General features: G+C 38.3%; 1 protein-coding gene across 1 annotated transcript in view; it reads right to left on the bottom strand.

Annotated features, from left to right (window-relative positions):
• Positions 1-25,462, bottom strand: part of LOC131077813 (uncharacterized) — a 75,012-nt gene that overhangs the window by 33,161 nt on the left and 16,389 nt on the right. The window contains exon 4 of the mRNA XM_058015378.2: positions 137-259. Coding sequence (XP_057871361.2) covers positions 137-259 — 123 coding nt within the window. The remainder of the gene's footprint in view (positions 1-136; positions 260-25,462) is intronic.

Below are 25,462 nucleotides of genomic sequence, written 5' to 3'. Positions count from 1 at the left end.
TCATGCATTGCTGTACAGTTAAATTACCTTACACCATTTAAAGGAGTTCATGTAATTGTATTTTACTTTCTTTCTAGGTACTCCTATGATCAGTCTTATGTAGCTACAAAAACACTATAAATTTTGCAATTCTGACCTTGATTGTAGAGTCTAACAAAGCAACAGCAATGTGTTTGCCAGTGGGACTAAGCCTAACCATGAGTACATCTTCTGTCATTTTCAAAGTCCTTACATTCCGTGCAGTTAGCCACTGTGAGGCCTGAAAAGGGATAGCAATCCAACTAGATTAAATCAAACTTACCATAAAGACAAAAAAGAAAAATATATTTAAAAAGTAAAACACAATCAATATATTGGCATTAGTAAATTGCTCCAATTTTAGTTTCATGGTCAGGAGAAAATCAAACTATGTTACGAGTTTAAATGGCACGCATTCCACTTACACTTATGTTTGAGCTTAAGAAGCATCTTCAAACAACTCAATCAGACAATAAAATAGTTGGTAGACATTTTACATTCAATTCCTTTCAAGCCCAAAAGATCTTCAAACAGCTTATCAGACAATTATTAGAAAAAATATCTGAATTGGCAGCAAAACTCAAAGGAACAAATTTGTTGCCATGTAAATAGTGTATGTACCCAAACAAATGCATAGTTCAAGTAAGGGTAAGGTCATAACTCATATCTATCTCTTCCAAGTATCCTTTTCTGAAGATGATTGCATGAAAAAGAAGAGAAGTAGAGTTAGATGTGTTTACACGACCCACCAAAAAAGTGACAGAGTAATATGTATAGAAACATACAAATATTTGAGGGCCTACAACAAGTCATGATATCCAAAACAACAGTAAAAATTCAAAGCAAACTGACGCCTTTCATTTGATCATTTGTAATGGGAAGATCGTTGGTGTAAAAACACCTAATCTTCAAACCCTTGAAATCTGCATTTTGTCCCAACCATGTATCACTTTTGGGTGAGCACTACTGGAGTGCATTTGACGCCATTCAAGAAAGGAGCACAAGTTAACTCAAAAACACCTAAATGACCTTACTTGTACTTGGATGACATCGTTCAAATTGAATTGTTGATGATGTGCAGCCTATGTTTTCCATAGATGAGATTGATTATTTAAAAGGGAAGTAATCAAATGGGCAGCACACATAGTGGCACAAGCAAAGGCAAAAGGTAAAGCATCAATAGGGGTTTCACTGGAAGATTGTGATATGCATGAGGATGATATTGCTCCTCAACAAAAATGATTGCCATTGAGTTCAAGCATACCCACTTGGAAGCTTTAGTTGGAGAAGAAATTTGTAAAACGTTTATACAGATTTGTAGCTTGAAATCTACTGTCCTCAAATTTTAATTGTTACAATTTTAAACTTTTGAATCCACCAAGTCAAAATACATCAATCAAAGTCACCTCCTTGAGGTTGAGCAAGTGCTATGAATCATTTATAAAGGTTCTATCCTGTCTAAACGTAATCAAGTCTTAACTCGTTGGCTACAATCTTGGTTGGTGATTCAAGAAAAAATCTTTTAAATGTCGATGATTGTCTATGTTGAGTCATATGGTTGTTTGTCACAGAGTCATACTTGAATTTCCAAGGCAATCATGAAACAGTTGCTGTTCAAAGGTTGCTCAAAATTATGTGCTGCATATTTTAGTTTTATCAAGATTACACGAATTTTGATGTTTGCACTATTAGAATATTTAATTCTATGTTAGTCACCTATTTTTAGTTCCTTATTTAAAGGTCATTTACTTTTTTTATGTAATTAGCTTTTAAGCTTAATTTAGCTTTTACGCTTAATTTAGCGTTTAGCTCTTTAGTCTTTGACTTCAACGTTTTGTTCTATTTATAGAACATCATCTTGTAGAATCTTTATATATGTGTGTATATCATTCAATGAAATTATCCGATTATTGAATCATTCATTCAATTTATTTTTCATGGTATCAGAGCATGAAAATTTAAAAAAAAAATCAGAAGTTTTTTTTAATAAAATTTTTGGAGTTTTTTCTTTGAAGAGTTTTTTTTTTTTTAAAAAAGAGATCTCTTTTCTTTCTGGGTGAATTTTTTAGGCAGGCTGAGGGTTTCTTTTCCGGAGTTTTTTTGTTGCAGGTCCTAGGGTTTTCGAAGGAAACAATTATTTTTCGTTTTCTGAGCTCACGATTTCTCAAAATCGCGAAAATCCAGCGCACGATTTCTGAAAATCACGGAAAATCCAGCGAACAATTTCTGAAAATCGCGGAAAAAACAGGCACGCGATTTTTGAAAATCGTGGAAAAAAACACAGGCCCGCGATTTTCTGCATAGCAACGCCGGCGGGAGTTTGTTTTTAGGGTTTCCTTCCGCCATTTTCCGGCTCACCATTGGGCGCCAGCTAGGGTTTTCATTGACCCGCAATTTCCTATTCTGCCTGCAGCAAAATTGTGACTACGTTTTTTTAAGATTTTCGACCTTCTGCAGACATTATTCATAATTTTCGGGTTCTAAGATGGAATCTGAAAACAAATTCCGGCCGCTAAGACAGCTACCTCGGGATCTGTGCCACTTTTTTTTTGTTCATTTTTTTATTTTTTGCAGATTATTACTTTCTAAGTTTTTTTTTTTAAGAAAATTCTCAGGTTTTAAATCTGCAGCAAATTTTAATTTGTGGGTTTCTTCCAAACTTCAAAATTTGCACATTGGGATTCGTCCCAGGTATTCCCCTCCAGGGTTTCAAATTTTTGCAGCGACTTCTATTCTGATTTTTTAAATCATAATCTTCTATCTATTGCTTTCACTTGGTTGACCTCGTTCAACCTCAATTTCCGTGATGGCATCTTTGACCAACATCATGTTGGAACACAGTTAGAAGTTCAACGGCCGCAACCACAACACCTAGGAATAGTGCATGTTGACCATTTTTTAGTATCGTTGCCTTGATCAGATTATTTTGGACAAGGAATCTCGTCCTACAACAGCAAGTGATGATCAAGACAAACATGATGTGAAGAATAGAGAGGCTATCATGCTTATCAAACTCTCAATCACAAATGATCAACTCCCTCAGGTGCCTTCAGGTAAAACAACTAAGCAGATCTGGGATCTCTTAAAGGATCTTCATGAAACATCTGACAAGAGCCGAGCTTTCTTTCTGAAGAATATGCTGTTTTCTATCATGATGGATGAGAAGTCATCTATCCAGGCACATCTTACGAAGATCAAGGACTTCTGTGACCAGTTGGAAACTATAGGGCAAACCATGGTGGAAGAGGATATCGTAGTGATCACGCTAAAAAGCCTTCCCAGATCCTACAAGCACTTCATTGATACGCTCAATATCTCCTCTACTACTATTGATCTGAAGTTTCTTGATCTCTGCAACAAGCTTCTACAATGGGATCGATGGAAGCAGCAGTTTGGAAGCAACACTAGTTCGTCCACTGAACAGGCTTTCACAGCATCAACGTCGCATAAGTACAAGGGTAAAGCTCCGTTCTTCTAGCAGAAAAGACAAGGTCAAGGTCAACCTCAGCAGTCTTCCAAGAAGAAGAGCTTACAATGTTCCTACTGTCATATATATGGCCATTTGGTGAAAGATTGCAGGAAATTGATAGCATCCCAACAATCCAAACAAGGAGGGTCCAAGCAAAAAGCCAATTTTGCCACGCATCCTGATCCAAAAGAATCTGTCTTCTATGCGTTCATGGCCCAAACCTCATCTGATGATGTTCAATCATCAGCCTAGTACATTGACTTTGGAGCCTCTCGGCATTTCACACAACATCGGGATTGGTTTACAGAGTACATGCCTTTCACTGATTCAATGATCTTTGGAGGAGGCGAAGAGTATACTGTTGTTGGCAAGGGCAACGATTAGATTTCATCTGGTGGGAGGGATTTGATATTCCTCAATTTATACTTTGTACCTGGTATGAAGCTCAATCTACTGTCAGTCAGTCAAATTATGCAGCATTCACCACAGCTGGATGTCGTCTTCACATTGCACAAGTGCAGCATTGTTGACAAGTAGACTTGCACTACAGTTGCAGTTGGCATTGAGGATCATGTTCTTTATAGACTTGTTGATTCTACTAGTTCTTAGGAGCTCGCCATGGCAGCTAGGAGTACTTCCATCAGCACTCTTTGGCATCAAAGATATGGGCATTTGAATATCCACTATCTCTCTAAGTTGGTTCAAGAGGATCTAGTTGTAGGATTGCTTGAGATTCAAACTCGGAATCATAGAGTTCGTGGAGCATGTCAAGCTAGAAAGCAACATAGGACTCCGTTTTCAAATGGAGACGCTTGGAGAGCATCCAAGGTCTTGCAGCTCATTCATGCGGATATTTGTGGTGCCATGAACACTCCATCGGTCATTGGATGCAGGTATTTTCTATTATTTGTTGATGATTTCAGCAGACGCATGTGGGTTTATTTTCTTAAGCAGAAATCAGAGGTGTTCACCATGTTTCAGAAGTTTAAGGCCTTAGTGGAAAAAGAGTCTGGCTGTCAGATAGTCACTCTTTGGTCCGACAATGGAGGGGAATTTTGTTCTACAGTTGCAATTGGCATTGAGGATCATGGTCTTTATAGACTTGTTGATTCTACTGGTTCTCAGGATCTCGCCATGGCAGCTAGGAGTACTTCCATCAGCACTCTTTGGCATCAACGATATGGGCATTTGAATGTCCACTATCTCTCTCAATTGGTTCGAGAGGATCTAGTTGTCAGTCAATCAAATTATGCAACATTCACCACAATTGGATGTCGTCTTCGCGTTGCACAACTGCAGCATTGTTGACAAGGAGACTTGCAATACAGTTGCAATTGGCATTGAGGATCATGGTCTTTATAGACTTGTTGATTCTATTGGTTCTCAGGAGCTCGCCATGGCAGCTAGGAGTACTTCCATCAGCACTCTTTGGCATCAACGATATGGGCATTTGAATGTCCACTATCTCTCTCAGTTGGTTCAAGAGGATCTAGTTGTAAGAATACTTGAGATTCAAACTCAGAATCATGGAGTTTGTGGAGCATGTCAAGCTGGAAAGCAACATAGGACTCCGTTTTTAGATGGAGATGCTTGGAGAGCATCCCAGGTCTTGCAGCTCGTTCATGCGGATATCTGTGGTGCCATGAACACTCCATCAGTCACTGGATGCAAGTATTTTCTATTATTTGTTGATGATTTCAGCAAACACATGTGGGTTTATTTTCTTAAGCCGAAATCAGAGGTGTTCACCATGTTTCAGAAGTTTAAGGCCTTAGTGGAAAAAGAGTCTAGCTGTCAAATAGTCACTCTTCAGTCCGACAATGGAGGGGAATTATGTTCTTCAGAGTTTACCAGCTTTTGTGCATCACATGGCATTAAGCATCAGCTTACCACACCTTACGCCCCTTAGCAGTGTTGATACATGATAGCCTCGGTATAAATGATTGAATGAGAGATAAATGAAGTCTCTCATTCAATCATCTATCTCATCGATAGACTATGATAAGACTTCAGTTATCATTCCCTTGCCTGATGATTATTATAATTACTCTTCAATATGTTATTTTCGTTTTTTCTTATACCAATAATCGTATGCATGATAACTCAAGACTTATGTAGATATTCACATATATACAATCTTGTTGTGATCGTATTCCTCGATTTATATCTATATAACCTTGCATATAAATCCCGATCAACATCGGTTCTTAACCAATGCCTAAATACCGATTAACATCGGTTACAAATCGTAATGCACAAAACACCAATTGGTATCGGTTAATACGATTGAAGAGGCACAATCAAGTAATATCTTGATCGGTCATGTCTAATAGACATGACCGGTCAAGGTATTGCTTGATCTCCTTTATTTGCATATACATATCGATCGGTGAATGTTGGAAGATCATCGAAATTAATAAATGCTCTCTCCATTTGCAACATACAATATAATAATTAGGTTTATTATATAGTGAATCGACAATTACATGAAAGATACAATAACATTATATATCTTGCTCATTGAATAGAAAATTGAAAAACATTTACAAGCAAAACGGTGTTGTTGAGCGCAGGAACCGTACAGTCCCTGAGATGGCTCGGTCTATGTTGGAGCATAGAAATGTCCCAAAACACTTTTGAGCGGAAGCGGTCTTCACTGCAATCTACCTTCTGAACCTATCTCCCACAAAGGCCGTTAAGAAGATGACTCCAGAGGAAGCTTGGTCTGGCAGAAGGCCCAAAATCAGTCAATTGAAAGTTTTTGGCTCTATAGCTTATGTTTGGATTCCAGATGCCAAGCGCACCAAACTGGATCCAAAGAGTCAAATTGATGTTCACCAACTACAGTGACAACCACAAGGCATATCGGCTGATTGATATAGACACTAATCGCCTCATATTCAGTCCAGATGTTGTATTTGATGAAGAAAGAGGGCCTTTTCAGCCTTCCTCTCCTGATTTGAGCACTGAGGATCAGCCTCCAAAGGCTGCAAGTATGGGTGTTCGCCTTCGCTTAGATCCACCTGATGGGAGGAATTCAATTGACTCTACAGTTGTGGGGTCTCCCAAGCATGACATTGCACCACCTAACTTTCCGAGAGACCTTCTGGATCCACATCCAAAGGAGCTTGCTCCAGATATTCCAGGTAATCTTCATCCTGCAGTAGATGTTGGTACTTCTACTCTCCGGCCTAAGTGGTGGGCCAAGCCCATTGGTGATCTTCATGATGATGAGCTCATTGAGGGTAGATCAATTAGAGGTGTTGCTCTTATGGCCAACATTCACAGTATTTATGAGCCTCAGACATATACAGAGGCTAAAGGTGTACTTGAGTGGGAAAAGGCTATGGCAGCTGAGCAACATAGTCTTCTGAAAAACAACACTTGGGTATTGTCAAATCTTCCTCTAGGGAAGAAGTCCATTGGCTGCAAATGGGTGTTTAAAGTCAAGTATAAAGTTGATGGAACCCTTGATAAGTACAAGGCTCAGTTAGTAGCAAAAGGGTTTTCACAGAAGGAGGGCATCAACTATGAGGAGACATTTGCTCCCACGGCCAAGATGAGTACCATTCGGCTTGTCCTTGCTCTCTCAGCTCATTTTGGATGGAAAGTCCATCAAATGGACATCAAGAGTGCCTTTCTCAATGGTGATTTGCAGGAAGAAGTCTACATGACGTAGCCTCTGGGTTTCAAGGTTGCCGGTAAGGAACACCAGGTATGTAGACTAGTCAAAGCACTCTATGGCCTCAAACAGGCTCCTCGTGCATGGTACATAAAAATTGATAAGTACTTGATTGATCAAGGATTTCAGAGGAGTCCTTCAGATCCCAATTTGTATGTCAAACATACTGGTGATGATATTCTATTTCTAGTAGTCTATGTTGATGATCTCATCATTACTGGCAATGCAGCACATTTGATCATGCAAGTCAAACAAAATTTGTGTAAGCATTTTGATATGACAGATTTGGGACTTCTCCATTATTGTCTCTGTGTTGAGGTTTGGCAGACTAATGGCCACATACTCATTTCTCGATCAAAGTATGCCAAGAGCCCACTGGATAAGTTTTGAATGCAAGATTGCAAAGCATCTACACCTATGGAGATAGGGCTGAAATTATCAGCCAAATCAAATTCACCTGTAGTAGATGAGTCTTCATTCAGGCAACTAGTGGGCAGCCTCATCTATCTCACCGCCACTAGACCTGACATTAGTTATGCTATGAGCTATATTTCTCGCTTCATGTCAGCCCCAAAAGTTGAACATTGGGTTGCAGCAAAGTGTGTGCTTAGATATGTGAAGGGCACTCCTGATTTTGGCATTCTGTACAGCAGAAGCAAAGATCCTAGGCTGGTTGGTTTCACAAACTCAGATTGGGTAGGTTGTGTTGATGACAGAAAGTCAACTTCTGAGTATGTTTTCAGATTGGGTACAGGTGCAATCACATGGACCAGCAAGAAGCAACAGGCAATAGCTCTTTCCTCAACCGAAGCAGAGTATCGGGGAACTGTTAAGACAACATGTGAGGCAATTTGGCTACGTAGGATGCTTGCAAACATGCAAATGTCTCAACCAGGACCTACTCCCTTGTTTTGTGATAATCAAGGGGTTCTGAAATTAGCCAAAAATTCAGTCTTCCATGAGCGGACAAAGCATGTGGAGCTTCATTGTCATTTCATCCGCCAGCATGTTGAAGATGGACCAATGATACTGCAGTTCATTCCTACAGAAAATCAGACTGCAAATATCCTCACCAAGTCCTTGAGCCCAGCAAAGTTTTTCAAATTTAGAGGGCAGCTTGGTGTGATAGATAGCATGACCATTAAGGGAGGCTATTAGAATATTTAATTCTATGTTACTCACCTATTTTTAGTTCCTTATTTAATGGTCATTTACTTTTTTTATGTAATTAGCTTTAAAATTAATTTAGCGTTTAGCTCTTTAGCCTTTTACTTTAACGTTTTGTTCTATTTATAGAACGTCGTCTTGTAGACTCTTTATATACGTGTGTATATCGTTCAATGTAATTATCCGATTATTGAATCATTCATTCAATTTATTATTCATGCACCAGTTGCTTAAAATGAAGTGTCAACTTCAAAGGGGAATAATGAACATCTTTCTTTTAAAATTTGTTATGTGGACTTTTCCTGGTTAAAAAGTTTACAGATGTAACATGGAGGCAAACCAGAGTTTGCAAGTAATTCAGTAGAGTTTGCAAGTAATTCAGTTGAAAAGTCCACAAGCATAAAATGGCAGAGAATCAGGCTTTTGCTACACTTCAATTTCACAGACCCCAAAACCTTGCTTGAATTTGAATTCACGAACCAAAAAACCAACTAAATTTTAAAATTGGCAGAACTTCAAATTGCATGAACAATTGAACTATAAAATGTTATAATTAATGCCTATGTCACCATGCACTCAGCAAAAACTAGAAAGGAAACTAGAGGAGCACATGCTCATGAAAACTTTACAAAAAGAGAAGGATGGGCAATGGACGAAACATACTTGTGTACTGAGAAAATGAGAAATTTCTTTTGGTCTATAATCCTGTCCATATAACACTTTGGATAATGATATAGAAACATTTCCTTGAAAGCCCAATTATACCGACATTCAGATTACTTTTTCCTTGAAAGCCCAATTATACCGACATTCAGATTACTTTCTTTTACTTACCAAGGAGTTCCAAATTCCTTATTTGCAGACTGATTAACACACATTTAGAAGTGCCGTTGGTTAATGAGTCAATGTGAGTACATTATTTACATTCACCATGCAAAAAGGTTTTTTCTGTCTTCATCATAATTTGGAGGTGATACAGGAAAATGAATATGGTCTGCAGCTAGGACTCCCCATGTATAGATGACATCAATGTATTGAGTCATTCGAAACCAATGGAGCTGCATGGTTACTGAGTAATTTATAACTGAGATTTCACAATCAACTTTGCATTGTTGAAACCTTAATCTTGTACTCAATTTTATGCATACACAAAAGAATTGAATGTGGGCAGAAAAATACATTTTTTAAGTACTTTTATAAAACATGAATACACAAACAAAAGGCCTCATAATACACATGTTGGGGATTCAGACTTATCTAGAAATCTTGCAAATGAAACAGCCAAATAGTATAAAGTAGTTGGACTTTCAGACTTTTGAAGCAGGCTGCCAACATGCATGACAACCCCAAAATCTTAGGTAGTGTTGACAGGTGGAGATTCAATTAGAAGCATGTGATTTCCACAGTCCATGTCAATGTTGCTAAGTAATTTCTAGATTTGACCATGTGAATTTTTATTATTACCAACGTTTCAGATCAAACTCCATGATCCATCATCAGGGTGATAGCAAGAGAAGTGAAGTAGACTACCATGTTGTATCTCCATCCTAAAAACCTAAAATGAAAACAAACTGTGGAGATTTCAATTGCATTCACATTTATAAAGCCCACCATTGGGTTCTAACATGTACTTGCAAATCAAAAGTTTGGCACCTACGTTTGTTAGTGTAAGCCCTGGAACAGATTGTGCACATTCATTGAGGCATAAAGGATGGACGAATTTATTCAACTGTTGTAATTGTAAGTTTGCAAACACTGCAGCAAACACATATCAAACATTATCACAAAAGAAAAAACAGCATTTCCATTTACAATGTAAGGAAAGTGCCACATTCTTTTATTGTGAATGATTTTGATCCACTACCTAGAAAGCATGACTACTGGGAGAAATCACCCCCATCATACGAAGGAGCTGCCCCTCTCAAATGTAGAGAAAATCTCCCATCCCAAGATGATTTTTCCCACAGTTCTAAGTTCAGGTTGCTGCGTGTTGAGCAAGTCAAGGAATAAAACAAAAAAAATGCAGTAACCACTTTACTTAGCAACATAACCATAACATTGTTAAATGCATCTAACTCCTTTTTTTTACTACAAATGAAGGAATACTCCTCATGAGTTCACTAAATTCAGTTTTCTAAGACTATTTACATCCTTATTTACTTTTAATGTTTCGAAATTTTCAAGAGTCTCAACTTGAGTCAAATTTTAAACCAAACAATTTTTGTTGAACTTGAATTTTTAACTATGACTACATGGATTACAACAACTATTCTAGTAGAATGTTATTCAATCTCACGAAGAAATCAACAAGTTACTATACCAATATTGCCATAATGATCCTCTCACCTCCAATATTGTTAAAGAAGGTCTCATTCCTGATAATGATCATGTTGTCAGTCAATCCATAACGAAATCGTCTTCTGAACTGGTCTCCCACACAAATCGTTAAGAAAATGACCACAATGGAACCCTGGTCTGGAAGAAAGCCCAAAATCAGTCATCTGAAGGTTTTTGGCTCTACTACTTATGTTTGGGTTTTAGATGCCAAGCACAAGAAGCTGGATTCCAAGAGCCAGAAATTGATGTTCACAGGCTAAAGTGACACTCACAAGGCTTATCAGCTGATTGATGTTGACATTGATTGTCTCATATTCAGTCGAGATGTGGTATTTGATGAAAAACAAAGGCCTTTTCATTTTTCTTCTCCTGTTTTGAGCCCTAAGATCAGCCTCTGAAGGCCAAAAATATGGGTGTTTGCCTTCCATTAGCTCCCCCTGATGGGAGGGATTCAGCTGACTTTGCAATTGTGGAGCCTCCCAAGCATGACATTACGCGACTCAACTTTCCTTAGAAACCTCAAGATCTGCATCCAAATGAGTTTGCTCTAGATATCCCAGGTGGTGGTGTTCCTCCTACAGCAAATGTCGATACTTCTACTCTCTGGCCTAAGTGGTGGGCCAAGACCATTGGTGATCTTCATGATGATGAACTGATTGAGGGTAGATCAGATAGAAGTAAAAGCAAGCAGAACACAGTTAATTTTGCTCTTATGGCCAACATTCACAGTATTTATGAGCCTCGGACATATTCAGAGACTACAGGTGTACCTGAGTGGGAACAGGCTAAAGCAACTAAATATAATAGTCTTCTGAAGAACAAGACTTAGGTCTTGTCTAATCTTCAACCAGGCAAGAAGCCCATTGGCTGCAAATGGGTGTATGAGATCAAGTATAAGGCTGATGGAACCCTTTATAAGTACATGGCTCAGTTACTAGCAAAAGGGTTTTAATAGAAGGAGGGTATCGACTATGAGGAGACATTTGCTCCCACAGCCAAGATGAGTACCATCCGGTTTGTCCTCGCGATTTCAGCCCAATTTGGATGGGAAGTCCATTAAATGGATGTCAAGAGTGTTTTCCTCAATGGTGATTTGCAAGAAGAAGTCTATATGATGCAGCCTCCAAGGTCAAGGTTGCTAGTAAGGAACGCCAAGTATACAAACTGGTGAAACCACTCTATGGCCTCAAATAGGCTCCCCGTGCATGGTACATAAAAATTGATAAGTAATTGATTAATAAAGGCTTTCAAAGGAGTCCTTTCGATCCCAATTTGTATGTCAAGCATACTGGTGGTGATATTCTTCTTCTTGTCATCTATGTTGATGATTTGATCATTACTGATAGTGTAGCACATTTGATCAACCAAGTCAAACAGAATTTGTGCCAAACTTTTGATATGACAGATTTGGGACTTCTCCATTATTGTCTTGGTGTAGAGATTTGGCAAACAGATAGCCACGTATTCATTTCTCAATCAAAGTATGCCAAGAGTCTTCTGAATAAATTTCGGATACACAATTGTGTTGTCATTGATGTCAACTAGTATGGGATGACTACTGGTAGAAGAGATGTTTGTGCAACATTGTCATGCAGGAATACAAGATGAGATATCTTTGATATCACCTTGTGTTGCAGAACACCGGTAAGGTAAAGAAGAGAATGTCATTAAGAGGAATGACCACTGGAGTCACCGGTATACAAGTTAGTGGTTGACTTGTGTGTTTGAGATGGACAGGCTACCGGTATAGTGGATCACCGCTAAGGAAAGGATGTCAACTGGTAAGTGATGTGTTGACATTGAGAAGACAAATCAACCAAGTGAGTGGTTGTCAACCGGCAAGTTTACGACCAGTGAACAAGCAGGATGAGCAAGGTGCTTGAGCTGTTGTTTGTGATGAAGAGGCAGAATGTTACCTAAATCACATCAACACCGGAAGAGAAGAATGAATAGGTCACCGATATGCTGTGAAGTTGCAAAACAGCTGGACTCCCACCGAATGAAGATGCAGTCACCATGGGAAGAGATGACTAACAGAGAATGTGCCAACACCGGATCACATGTGCCTGTTTGAAGATATGCTGCACAAACAGGGAAGCCACATGAGTACAATGCAGGATGCAGATGACAAGGTGTCACTCCACCGATAAGTGGAGCTTATATTCTATTATGCATAATGTGCATTATAGTTCTGTGAGATAAGGAAGAAGAGGTAAAGGCAAGTGTTTGAAGGCTCACACCGAATCTACCGGTGAAACAAAGGAAAGCCTCAAGTGCATGAAATCAAAGTTATGCACTGAACCGACAAAGAAGGCATGTTGGGATGTGTTGATGTGTTTTTTGTACACGACCAAACACAAAATAAAATACCTAAAGGTACCTTATCCTTGTTAATGCATGGTAGCTACGGTAAGATAAATGATTGAATAAGAGATAAATGAAGTCTCTCATTTAATCATTTATCCTATCGATTAAACCATTAAGAAAATTCAAGCTATTTTATTTGATAATCATTCCTCATTTATATCAATATCGATAATCATATTATTGCATGGCACATTGGTGATCAACAATAGTTATCAGGTTAACCATCTATCCCGATCTATATCGGATGTGTTCCCAGCAAATAATAATGATTATCGAGTTGCTATCGGGTGGCATAGTATGCACCGTTTAATGTATATAACCTTTAGTTAGTGGTCGGTGTTGGTTAACATAGACACCGATTCACATCGGTTAATATACCACGCCAACACTTGGCTTTAAAAAGAGAAATAAATCATATAGCCATGATAAAAGGAGAATCAATCAATGCCTACTTTATGTGAATATCTGCCCTAAGGGATGAACTGGCAACCCTTGGATATGAGATCCAAAGCAAAGAATTAACCCTCATTGCTCTAGATGGGTTGCCTAGCATATGGGAAACATTCGTCCAAGGCATTAGTACAAGCGATGAATTCCCAAAATTCGATAGGCTAAAGGTTGACTATCTCCAAGAGGAATCAAGGCAAAATAAGAAAGGGATCAAACAGAAGAATATTGATGAAGATCTTCAAGTTCTAAATACGAACTCAAACAAGAAAAGCAAGCAGAAGCAATTCAGGAAGAGGAAAAGTCATCACGGCAAGAACACCTTCAAGAAGGACCTTTCTCAAATTCAGTTTTACAGATGTGACAAATTTGGGTACTATGTTGCCAAATGTCCAAAAAGTGCTAAGCAAGCCACATTTGCCAAAACAGGAAAATCTAAAAGGGAGGAGGACTCCGAGAAGTATGTGCTCTATTCAGCACTCACAAACCAAGCATAAAACAAAGTAAACTCCTGGGTGATCGACAGTGGCTCATCCAGACACATTACAGGATTCAAAGAAGTACTAGACTCCATGAAAGAGGAGAATGATGAGGAAGTAACTATCGGAGATGACTCTACACATCCAGTCAAAGGAGTTGGAACCTGCACCATCAAACTAAAGTCAGGTGTATCATTACAACTTAGAGGAGTACTATATGTTCCAGGCATCAAGAGAAATCGAGTCTCAATATCAGTATTGAAGGACAATGGATACAGAGTAACCTTTATGGACAACAAAGTATTAGCTCGGCCAAAGAACACATCCATCAAGAAAGCTAAAACAATTGGTCAAAGACAAGGCTACTTGTATGAGCTATGCACAGAGCCCAACTTAGCCCTAATTCATGAAACTACAGATACAAATGAAATATGGCATAGAAGACTAGGCCACCTAAATTTTAGAGCTTTATCATCAATGGGAGACCTTGTCACAGGTCTACCTAAGTTAAAGCAATATCATTCAGGGGCATGCACAGGATGTGCTCTAGGTAAAAATACTAAGGGTGCTTTTCAAAATAGTACTAGGAAAACAACTAAAATTTTAGAGTAATCTCATATATGTGGACCTATGTTCGTACCTTCATTGGGGGGATTTTTGTATTATGTAATATTTGTTGATGACTACTCTAGGCAAACCTGGATCTACTTTCTGAAATGTAAAGAATCAAAAGAGATCCTTAATAGGTTTAAAGAATTCAAATCACTAACAGAAAACTACACAGGAAATAAAATTAAAACCCTAAGAACTGATAATGGGGGGGAATACACATCAGAATTATTTAAAGAGTTTTATAAAAATTCAGGGATTAAGAGGGAGTTAACAATACCTTATAACCCTCAACAAAATGGGATAGCTGAAAGGAAAAATAGGGCAATCGTTGAAGCTGCCAAAGCTATGAATCTTGATCAAAATCTAAATATCAATCTTTCGGCAGAAGCAACTAGCACTGTTGTATACATTCAAAACAGATGTCCCCACTTTCATCTTGAAGATAAGACCCCTGAGGAGGTCTTTACTAAATCAAAACCTGATATTAGCCACCTTAGGATATTTGGATGCCCTATCTATATTCATGTACCTAAGGAGAAAAGATTAAAATTAGAGCCTTCTCGAAAACGGGGAATCTTTGTAGGATATAATGAAACCTCCAAAGCTTACAGGATCTATATACCTGGTCAAAAGAATATTGAACTAAGCAGGGATGTGATCTTTGAAGAAGACTTAGCATTCAAAAGAGCCCAAAGCTCTCTAGACCCACCCCTAGCAGAGATAGAGATCCTATGCTTGAGCTTCAGAGGGAGAATCCTGAAACTATAAGTGAAACTCAAAGTCCACCTAGAGAAAACTGCAAGAAAAGACCACTATGGGCCACCAAGACTGTAGCAGAAGCTCAGAAGTTTGTTGCTCCTTCGGGAACCTTCAGGGAAAGCAAAAGGTCTAATAAATTCACTAGCTATGTTGCCCTTATGAATGATCTCTCTAAAGCTGAACCAAACAATGTATCAGATGCACTTGAACATCAAGTATGGAAGGATGCCATGTCTGAAGAGTATCAGTCCATTATGAAAAATGATGTTTGGGGGATTGTTCCTAGGCCAACTAAAAAATCAGTTGTTTCATCTAAATGGTTGTTCAAGATCAAACATGCTACAGATGGCAAAATTGAAAAACACAAGGCCAGATTTGTAGCTAGAGGCTTCTCACAAAGGGAAGGAATAGATTATGAAGAAACTTTTGCACCTATTGCCAGGTATACATCAATAAGAGTTGTATTAGCCATTGCAGCAGCAAAGGGGTGGAAGGTACACCAAATGGATGCTAAGACAGCATTTCTAAATGGTAAGATCTCAGAAGAAGTCTACCTAGAGCAACCTAAAGGGTTTGAAATTCATAATGCAGAGTCTCATGTGTGTAGACTCAAGAAAGCTCTCTATGGGCTTAAACAGGCTCCCAGGGCCTGGTATGAAAGAATTGACACCTATCTCTCCGGACTAGGCTTCTCTAAAAATGATACAAATCCTAATCTCTATTACAAAAGAAATAAAGGTGATATGCTAATGCTAATTTTATATGTTGATGACTTATTAATCACAGGAAATGATCATCTTATAGATCAATGCAAGAAAGATCTATCCAAAGAATTTGATATGAAGGACTTAGGACTCCTTCATTACTTCCTAGGATTGGAAGTATGGCAGAATTCTGACAACATTATACTAAACCAAGGAAAGTATACCTTGGATATTTTGAAGAGATTCAGAATGCTAAACTGTAGGCCCATGACTTCTCCTATGGAAACCAATTTACATAAACTTAAGGAAGCAGTAGCAAAGTCACAACCCACTGACTCTACTCAATACAGACGGATGATTGGGTCCTTGATGTACCTAGTGAATACAAGGCCAGATATTTGTTATGCAGTTAATGCCTTAAGTCAGTTCATGTGTGAACCTAAGGAGATACACCTGGTTGCAGTAAAGCACATCGTGAGATACCTACAAGGTACCCTAAACCTTGGTCTCAAATATGAGAAAGTTGATATAGACCTACATGGATTTACAGATTCACATTGGGCTGGAAGTGTAACTGACAGAAAAAGCACTTCAGGGTGTTGCTTCAGTCTAGGTTCAGCCATGATATCTTGGATCAGCAGGAAGCAGTACTCTGTAGCTCAAAGCTCCACTGAGGCAGAATACATTGCAGCTTCTATGGCTGCTCGAGAGGCCGTATGGCTTAGGAAGTTGCTTGTGGGGTTGTTTGGAGAACCCATAAAACCCACTATTATACATTGTGACAATCAGAGCTGTATAAGACTTTCAGTTAATCCAGTGTTCCATGACAGATCCAAGCATATTTAGATCCCATACCACTATGTACGAGATATGGTAGACAAAAATGTGATTCAATTAGAATATGTCTGTATAGGAGATCAAACGGCAGATATTCTGACCAAACCTCTTTCTAGAGTGAAGGTTGATCACTTCAGAAAAGGTTTAGGTATGATAGAAAGGTAATTTGCTTTGTAATCGGTATTTACATATCAATAAGATGTTTAAAGTGTAAACTTCTTTGTCATGATAGGACATTGTTGGATCTTATCCCCTGGGTTCTTATCTAAGAGGTGATGATCTCTCAAGATAATGAACACTTGTATGGGGACATTATAAGGTGACGATCTTATAATGTCCAAACCAGTTATCATGTTGGATCTCTGGTGTGTCATGGATAAACCATGATTGTGTTGTGGTAAAACATTTATATGAAATGTTAGTGCACCTACCACAACTTGGATAAAGATGAGAACGGAATATTTTCTCATATGATTATCCTTGAGTATTGTGTGCTTAGGCAATACTGATATCACGTGCTAAGGTGATATCCTGTCATCACAAGACTGATGTGATGGACTTTTGTATCACATGTTTAGATGATACTTCATATCATGTGATTAGGTGATATGATTTCCTAGAAAGTTAGATTGTGTAAAGAATGCTAACTATCATTTAAATTGTGATGCTTGATACACTGCTCTCATTTATCTTACCTAGCTAAGAGGGAGTGTTAATGCATGGTAGCTACGGTAAGATAAATGATTGAATAAGAGATAAATGAAGTCTCTCATTCAATCATTTATCCTATCGATTAAACCATTAAGAAAATTCAAGCTATTTTATTTGATAATCATTCCTCATTTATATCAATATCGATAATCATATTATTGCATGGCACATTGGTGATCAACAATAGTTATTAGGTTAACCATCTATCGGATGTGTTCCCAGCAAATAATAATGATTATCGAGTTGCTATCGGGTGGCATAGTATGCACCGTTTAATGTATATAACCTTTAGTTAGTGGTAGGTGTTGGTTAACATAGACACCGATTCACATCGGTTAATATGCCACGCCAACACCATCCTGAATACCGATTGGTCTATACACCATGTTCCGTGAACCCCGATTAATATCAGGCTGGTAAATAATTAAACACTGGTTGATAACATATATCAAAGGGTGCGATCAAGTAGTGTCTTGATCGGTCATGTCCATAAGACATGACCGGTCAAGGCATTGCTTGATCCTCCCCTCCTATATATATATATCATTTGGTATTTGTGAAGAGGATATTGAAATCGATAAATACTCCTCTTACCTGCCAAACAAAGAAGATAGTCAGAATTATAATAGAGATAAATAATACATAGATATAAAGAATAAAATTAGAATATAACTTGCATATTGAATTGCAAATTGAACAACATTTACAATCCTCTCTTGAACAAAGTTTCCCAACTGCTGAAGATCTCACCGAAGGATCAATCAGAGTAACTCCAAGGTTTTGATATGTAGGTTCTCTACGTGTGGATAAGCTCTTTGTGGTACGATGTGATTTTGCTGGAATCACAAGGGGACTTACTTTTGACGACCTAAACATCTAATTTGCTTTGGATATTACTGGAACGTGGAATTTCACTGGCCCTTGATTTTAAAAAAAGGAAAAAGGATAAGGGTTGGAACGGGATCTATTTCTAACACTAAGAACGTAAGAGCAATGAATGACCTTTGATGAAATTCTAACTAAGTCTTGATTTGACATCCTAGGATCATCTCCACAAGATTAGTGCAATCTTCTGAAGAAAGCTTTTTGATGTTTAGATCACCGCTACAAGCATGGACACCGTTAGGTTGATGCATATCAATGAAGAAGCGATAATTGAAGTTAAGCTTAAGCTGAATGATTCCAATTGACTACGCAAGGCAAGTCTGCAATCAACAAACCGCTAGTAGTATGGATATACGAATTTCACCGTTGATCGTACAAATTTCTTCCATTCACCTAATAACATGAAATCAAATTTGAGAAGTATAGAGACCATGCAAATTGTTGAATCAACCCATAGAATTCACCATTTCTTCAATGAAGTTTACATGTTTTTTGCAACAATATCTTGGCAACAATCTTTGCCTTCTCTTTCTACTCTACTCTAACTATTTCCTACTCTCTGACTATTCACTATTCACCCTTACAAATGAGGAGCCAAGGCTTTATATAGAGAACGCTTTACAAACAAATGGCTCTAATTGACCTAGAATCAATGGCTAAGATTACAGGATAGAAACCCTAATTAGGGTTTGTTACAAGAAACTTTCTTAGCCAATTAGAAAATTATATTCCTAGAGCGAGGACCAATAGGAAGCAAGGGTAGGTACACCAAAGTTTGTGCCATCACTAATAAATTAGGTACATTGAATCTAGTCATGCTGAGGTGGACCAATCCGACTGGAGGAATGATGACTGGGATGCCACCTTGTCTAACGCTTGTGACTTGGTTGATCCTCCTCTGTTTCTGACGTGATGAATGATGTAATTCCTTGACTCTCCTATGCTTGATGAGGCTTCCTTATGGTCAAGTCTTCTTCCTCCGATAGCATATCTCGCCTTGAAGTGCTGGCAAAGCCTTTCTTTGTCATCTTGTGGTTCATTAGTGTGGTGAAGCGAAGGTTTTGGAGATAGCTTGCAATTCCTTGAACACTTGAAATCTCCCAATGCTTTTCTCGAACACTTGAAGTCTTCCTCCATGCATCTAGAGTGTCCTTGATGATGATGGGCTTAGAATAGGTCGTCCTTGTCCTGGTTTTCTTTCACCTGCAACACAAACCAAAAGATGATCAAGTACACATGATATATTTATCATGTTCATAGCATTTCTTACCTTAAATTATTAACAAGGCATCAAGATAGAATTTGCCTTAGAATCCTTCCCAGGGACAGACCCTATAAGAATTTCGCTCAGGACCCTTTGGAAGGGTCAAGAGCGAATTTTGACAAAGCTGCTCAATTAGACCTCATTCTCAACATTACCTCACCAAGATCAGGTCATTAACCTCCAAAATTGCCAAGGAATGGGTTTTGCTCAAGGACCTAGGCAAACTATTAGACCACTTAGGAATTTCACTCTGGACCCTTTGGAAGGGTCAGGAGCGAAATTTGCATTCTTGGCTCAAATTCTTCTCACTTTGTGACCATACTCGTTCAGATGCATGTCTAAGGATGCCCTCAATCTCAACCAATACCAAGCTTGATGCAAAATTGGAGCAAAATGGAGTTTTTAAGGATTTCGCTCAGGACCCTTTGGAAGGGTCAGGAGCGAATTCCTGAATTAGGCTCAAATTCTATCATTTCTTCACTCCAAAATGCCTCCAAGACAAGCATATGCTAGCCTTCTCTCCACCAAAGCCTAGGAATCCACCACTTGACCTTCATCATGAGCAAATTAGGTGAAATTGAGAATTTCGCTCTGGATAGACATGCTTTGGATAGACATGTCTGATGACCGGTTTAGGAGTTCCATCGGCGGTTCAGCAAAGTGTAGACATGAGGAGTCAACCGGTAAAGTGTGAGATGCCGGCAAGGTTAGTAAACCGGCAGCAAAGAAGAACCGGTAGAGTGTTTGATCGGTGATCCTATCTAGACCGACATGAAGATCCAAGCTGGCAGTTGGTCGACACGGATGCCACGTGGAGTCAAGATGGCGGACTTGCTACAGCGGTTGATGGAGTGTGCACTGACAAGGTAGTTGCAGAGTTGGTCGACATTAATGGTAGATCCCACAAATCAAGCGATGTGTTACAGAGTTGTTGCAGAGGTTTGCAGCTTGAGGTCTAGAGGACAACTAAGAACTAGCTCAGAATGATTGAGGAGATCGAGGCAAATGAAGGAAACCGCAAGACCAATCTTGGTGTTTGACCAAGAGATCAGCTGACAGGGTAAAAAGCAAATTGCCAAAGATAGAAGGCGTGATCAAGAAGGTGCGTTAATGGTGGTGATGAGCATATAGTTGTCTGGGCGATCAAATCGAACAGGATCTTATTGGATTTGGTTTGCCTCGAGGTTGATGAGGAAACCCTAACAACCCATGTTTTTGAATTGGCTTTTGGCAGGAAAACCAGGCTATAGATATGCAAGCCAAAGATATCGTTAAGTGTTGCTGAATGAAAGAGGATAGAGGTGTTGCGAAGTGTTTGAGAGTTGCATGAGAGAGCTAGATCAATCATAGAGAAAATAGCCAAGGATAGTAGTGACTGAGAGAGTAAAGGTTAAACCAGTGATAGGATTTAACAGAGGGTTAACCGGTATGGTCTGAGCAACCGGTATAGCAGCTTGAGTGCATCTGAAGAGATAACCGGTAGAAGCTTGTACCGGCAAAAAGACAGTTGAGAGGACTAAAGAACAGAGCAGTGAGGAGAAGATCCAGCACAGCAGAAGAAGAGTAGAGGTAAACTGGTAGAGTTTACCGGCAATACAACAGCAGATAAAAGCAGCAAAAGAGTGAGCCGGTGCAGTAGAGAAGGTGTCTCATCGGCAAAGTGAGGTATATGAGATGGTTACAAGATTCACTTGTAACAGTATTATTAATTTTGTATTTGAAGTTATCTTAGAGATCACTGAGTTGTAGCTCGGTGCAGGGGTTGTAGCTCCTTTGGGTTGTAGCCCATAAATCAGTTAGGGGTTGGTGCTCCTTGGGTTGGTGCCCTAAATCAGGGGTTGTAGTTCCTTTGGGTTGTAGCCCATAAACAAGTCAGGGGTTGTAGCTCCTTGGGTTGGTGCCCTAAACATTGTAACAGAGTTTCACTGTGAGGCTGGATTGGAGCAGTAGACTCCAACAGCATTGCTCACCGAGGTTTTTCCTATCTTGGGTTTTCCTCGTATATATTGGTGTTATGTGATGTCCCCTTGTGTGAATGCATTTGTGTTTAGTTTCCTCACTAACCGGTAAGTCTGCATTCAGCTAGAACCGTTAAATGGGTATACCTTCATAAGGATAGTTAAGAAGAAAAATTGAGAACCACTGATTCACCCCCCTCTCAGTGGTGCATTGTGTCTAACAAATTGCAAACCTACATCTACACCTATGGAGAAAGGGTTGAAACTATCAGCCAAATCAGATTCACCTGTGGTGGATGAAACTTCATTCAGGCAACTAGTGGGCAGCCTCATATATCTCACCGCCACTAAACCTGACCTCAATTATGTTGTGAGCTACATTTCTCACTTCATGTTAGCCCCAAAAGCTAAACATTGGGTTGCAACGAAGCATGTGCTGAGATGTGAAGAGCACTCCTGATTTTGGCATTTTGTACAACAGGAGCAAAGATCCTAGGCTCGTTGGTTTTACAAACTCGGATTGAGCAGGTTGTGTTGATGACAGGAAGTCTACTTCTGGGTATGTTTTTAGTTTAGGCACAGGTGCAATCAAATGAACCAACAAGAAGCAACAGGCAATACCTCTTTCCTTGACATAAGCAAAATATCAGGGAACTATTAAGGCAGCTTGTGAGGCAGTTTGGATGCTTGTAGACATGCAAATGTCTCAAGCAAGACCTACTCCCTCATTTTGAGATAATCAAGGGGTTCTAAAATTAGTCAAAAATCCAGTCTTCCATGAGCAGACCAAGCATGTGGAGCTTCGGTGGCATTTTATCTGCAAGCATGTCGAAGATGGATCAGCGATTTTGCAGTACATTCCCACTGAGGACCAGACTCTAGATATTCTCACAAAGTCTCTCGATCCGGAAAAGTTTGTCAAATTTAGGGGGCAACTTGGTGTAGGTGATAGAATGACCATTAAAGGAGGGTATTAGAATATTTAATTATATTTTAGTTGGTTATCTTTAGCTAATTTATTAATGGCCATTATTTAGTTTATTTATTGTTTTTTTAGGCTTCTTTTATTAGAAGGTGTGGTTACCTTTTTAGCTTCAGTTAAATGGTTTGTTCTTTTTAGAACATCATGTAATTTGCTATCTATATATTCATGAATAAAGACATCCAATTATTTTTTCACAATCCATTATCATGTCCAACACCTAGTTGATAGTTTGAACTCTCAAGTGATCAACACATGTTTAGATTCAACAACACACCCAATTGGTAGCTCGAAGTGATTGATCCATGGTTCAAATTCACACAAGATTATAACTACTTACTAGTTGGTAGATGAAATGTCTCTTTAAAGGACAAAAAGCTATTTTATGTGGTACTTTTGTGTTATTGAATTAAAAGTCAATATTCATATTCTAGATGCTATACAAAAGATGCTTGCTTTTTGTAAGATTTGGCTATGAAGGTAGCCACCCAAAATCTAGAGGCCTTATGGAAAGCACAAGAATAAGACAAAAAAAATATGACAATAATAAATTGTATTCCTATCAATAATGCAAATAGAATCCATGAAAGTACATAAGAAATCCCTTGGTTTAATAAGCCAATGTGAGACATAGGAAGGCATAAGATTAGGACAAGTGTCACAATCTTATGACATTTACATAAATTGATAACTTTCACCCACCTAAAGTGGAAAAGTGATAGTGTAATACATCCACTAAAGGTGGATCACACACCTAAGGTTGAAAAGTGATAACATAATAAAACCACAAAAGATGGAATTTCCTCATAAGATGGAAAGCGATAATGTGATAGAACCACTAAAGGTAGAGACAACACATAAAGTGGAAAGTGATAACATGATAACACCACCTAAAGTGGGAATGCTCCTATGTGGTCCCTAAGTAAACTTAAGCGACATGTAATTAGAACCTAAGTGAAGAACTAACAAGGTACAACACCTTAATTACACCAACACTTTCAAATTTATGAAAACAAATAATTAGTGTTTGAGGATGTGGGAGTAAGGGAGATGATAATCTCATCTCTCAATTTTGTTGGGTTCCTTTGAGCTACTAATATTTGCCATATACCATTGGGTTCTTTGAGATGCATAGGTGTAACTTGCATAGGCACCTTGTATGACTTGTGGTTGGGTCCTATCCTACCCATTCATTTAGGTTCTATACTACCTATTGAGTTAGGTCCTATCCATCCATAATTTGTACCTTGAATGGTGTGTATGTAAAGGTTATGCATCTAACAATTCAAGTGGTAGTATTCTCTCATTTTCTTCATATTCAATATGAAATTACATACTTAGGTGTTGTTATACACCACCAACAAATTGGTGCTCCCTTCTATGCTTGTGGAGTTCATTCTTTGCTTGATATAGATTTGTGTTGATAATCTACCAAAAACCTCACATGTCCATTTCACGTTAGGTAAAAAAAAAGTGAATTGACAGTAAGCTGCAACATGTCATTTTTCATCTCACTCCATTTTTTTTATTATTTTGGTCAATTTAAGCTATGTTGCTAGTTCAAGTTCAAGATCACCAATTTTTTTCCCTAGTCAAGTACAAGTATATATGAAAATTGACATTAAACTATCAATCATCAGCTGAGTTCTTACTTTTGTATTAAATTTTGTACGTCTTGTGCAAATTATGGTTATTTTTACATATTTTAATATTATATATTTATCTACTCGAGAAAGGGATAAATTTTGCTCGTATTGATATGATGTATGTGCAATAATCCTCTTTTGTATTAAATTTTGTACTTCTTGTGCAAATTATGGTTATTTTTACATATTTTAATATTATATATTTATCTACTCAAGAAAGGGATAAATTTTGCTCATATTGATATGATGTATGTACAATAATCCCTAGGCAACAAGATGTATGGTGCGGGCTGGGCAAAGGGGCTTCTTTCTAGTGGTGGACTAGACTAGAGTGTTCTAAATGCCTTGGCTTGAACAAATTGAACTAATAAGATCAACTACATACCAACTATTGAGGTAGGGGCTAGCTACCTACTAATAAACTAACTGTCTACTCCATTATGCTAATTGGTCGGTTTATTCTTTTGCTTAAAAGAGCTATATCCCCATTCCATTACCCAAACTAGCTACCACTATAAAAGGCTATAATTTCCTACCACCCAAAGGTGCATGGAACCTTATATAATATTAAAAAATATATAAAAATAATCATAATTTGCACAAAATTAAATACATAATTGAGAACACAACTGATCGTTGATTATTGAATGTCAATTGTCAAATATAAACACTAAAGATAAATCAAAATGACTTATATTACTGCAACCATGCATGAAAAACCAATACAAATCAATAATCATAATATTGCTCTTCATTGAAAGCATCAATGTCATCAACTAGTTTGTTAGAACCACAGCCAAAGCCAATGCCACTCCCATTAGTTGTGCTGCACAATTCTTGTGCAATAGTCTCATGTCCCTCACCCTCAATTGAAACTAAGAAAAGTTGTGCAACATAAGCGTCCAAGTTGAGATGCTCTGGGGCTACATCTCAATGCCTAGTCATCCCCTCCTTGACTTGCTTGTGTTATAGGAGGCACAAGTTGCAATGCACATACACCAACTATACCTTTTTGTTGCCAACGAATTGCACTCAACTAAGTAGATAAATAAGTATACCCCAATTCCACCCAAATAAAGAGGAACTCATAATTTGTTAGACTCGAGACAAAGTCAAAAAAATCATTTAAAAATTATAG

The sequence above is a fragment of the Cryptomeria japonica genome, chromosome 10 (genome assembly GCF_030272615.1).
Source record: "Cryptomeria japonica chromosome 10, Sugi_1.0, whole genome shotgun sequence".
NCBI lineage: Eukaryota > Viridiplantae > Streptophyta > Pinopsida > Cupressales > Cupressaceae > Cryptomeria > Cryptomeria japonica.
Note: the sequence above shows the minus strand (reverse complement) of the source record. Positions and strands in the feature narration are given on the sequence as shown.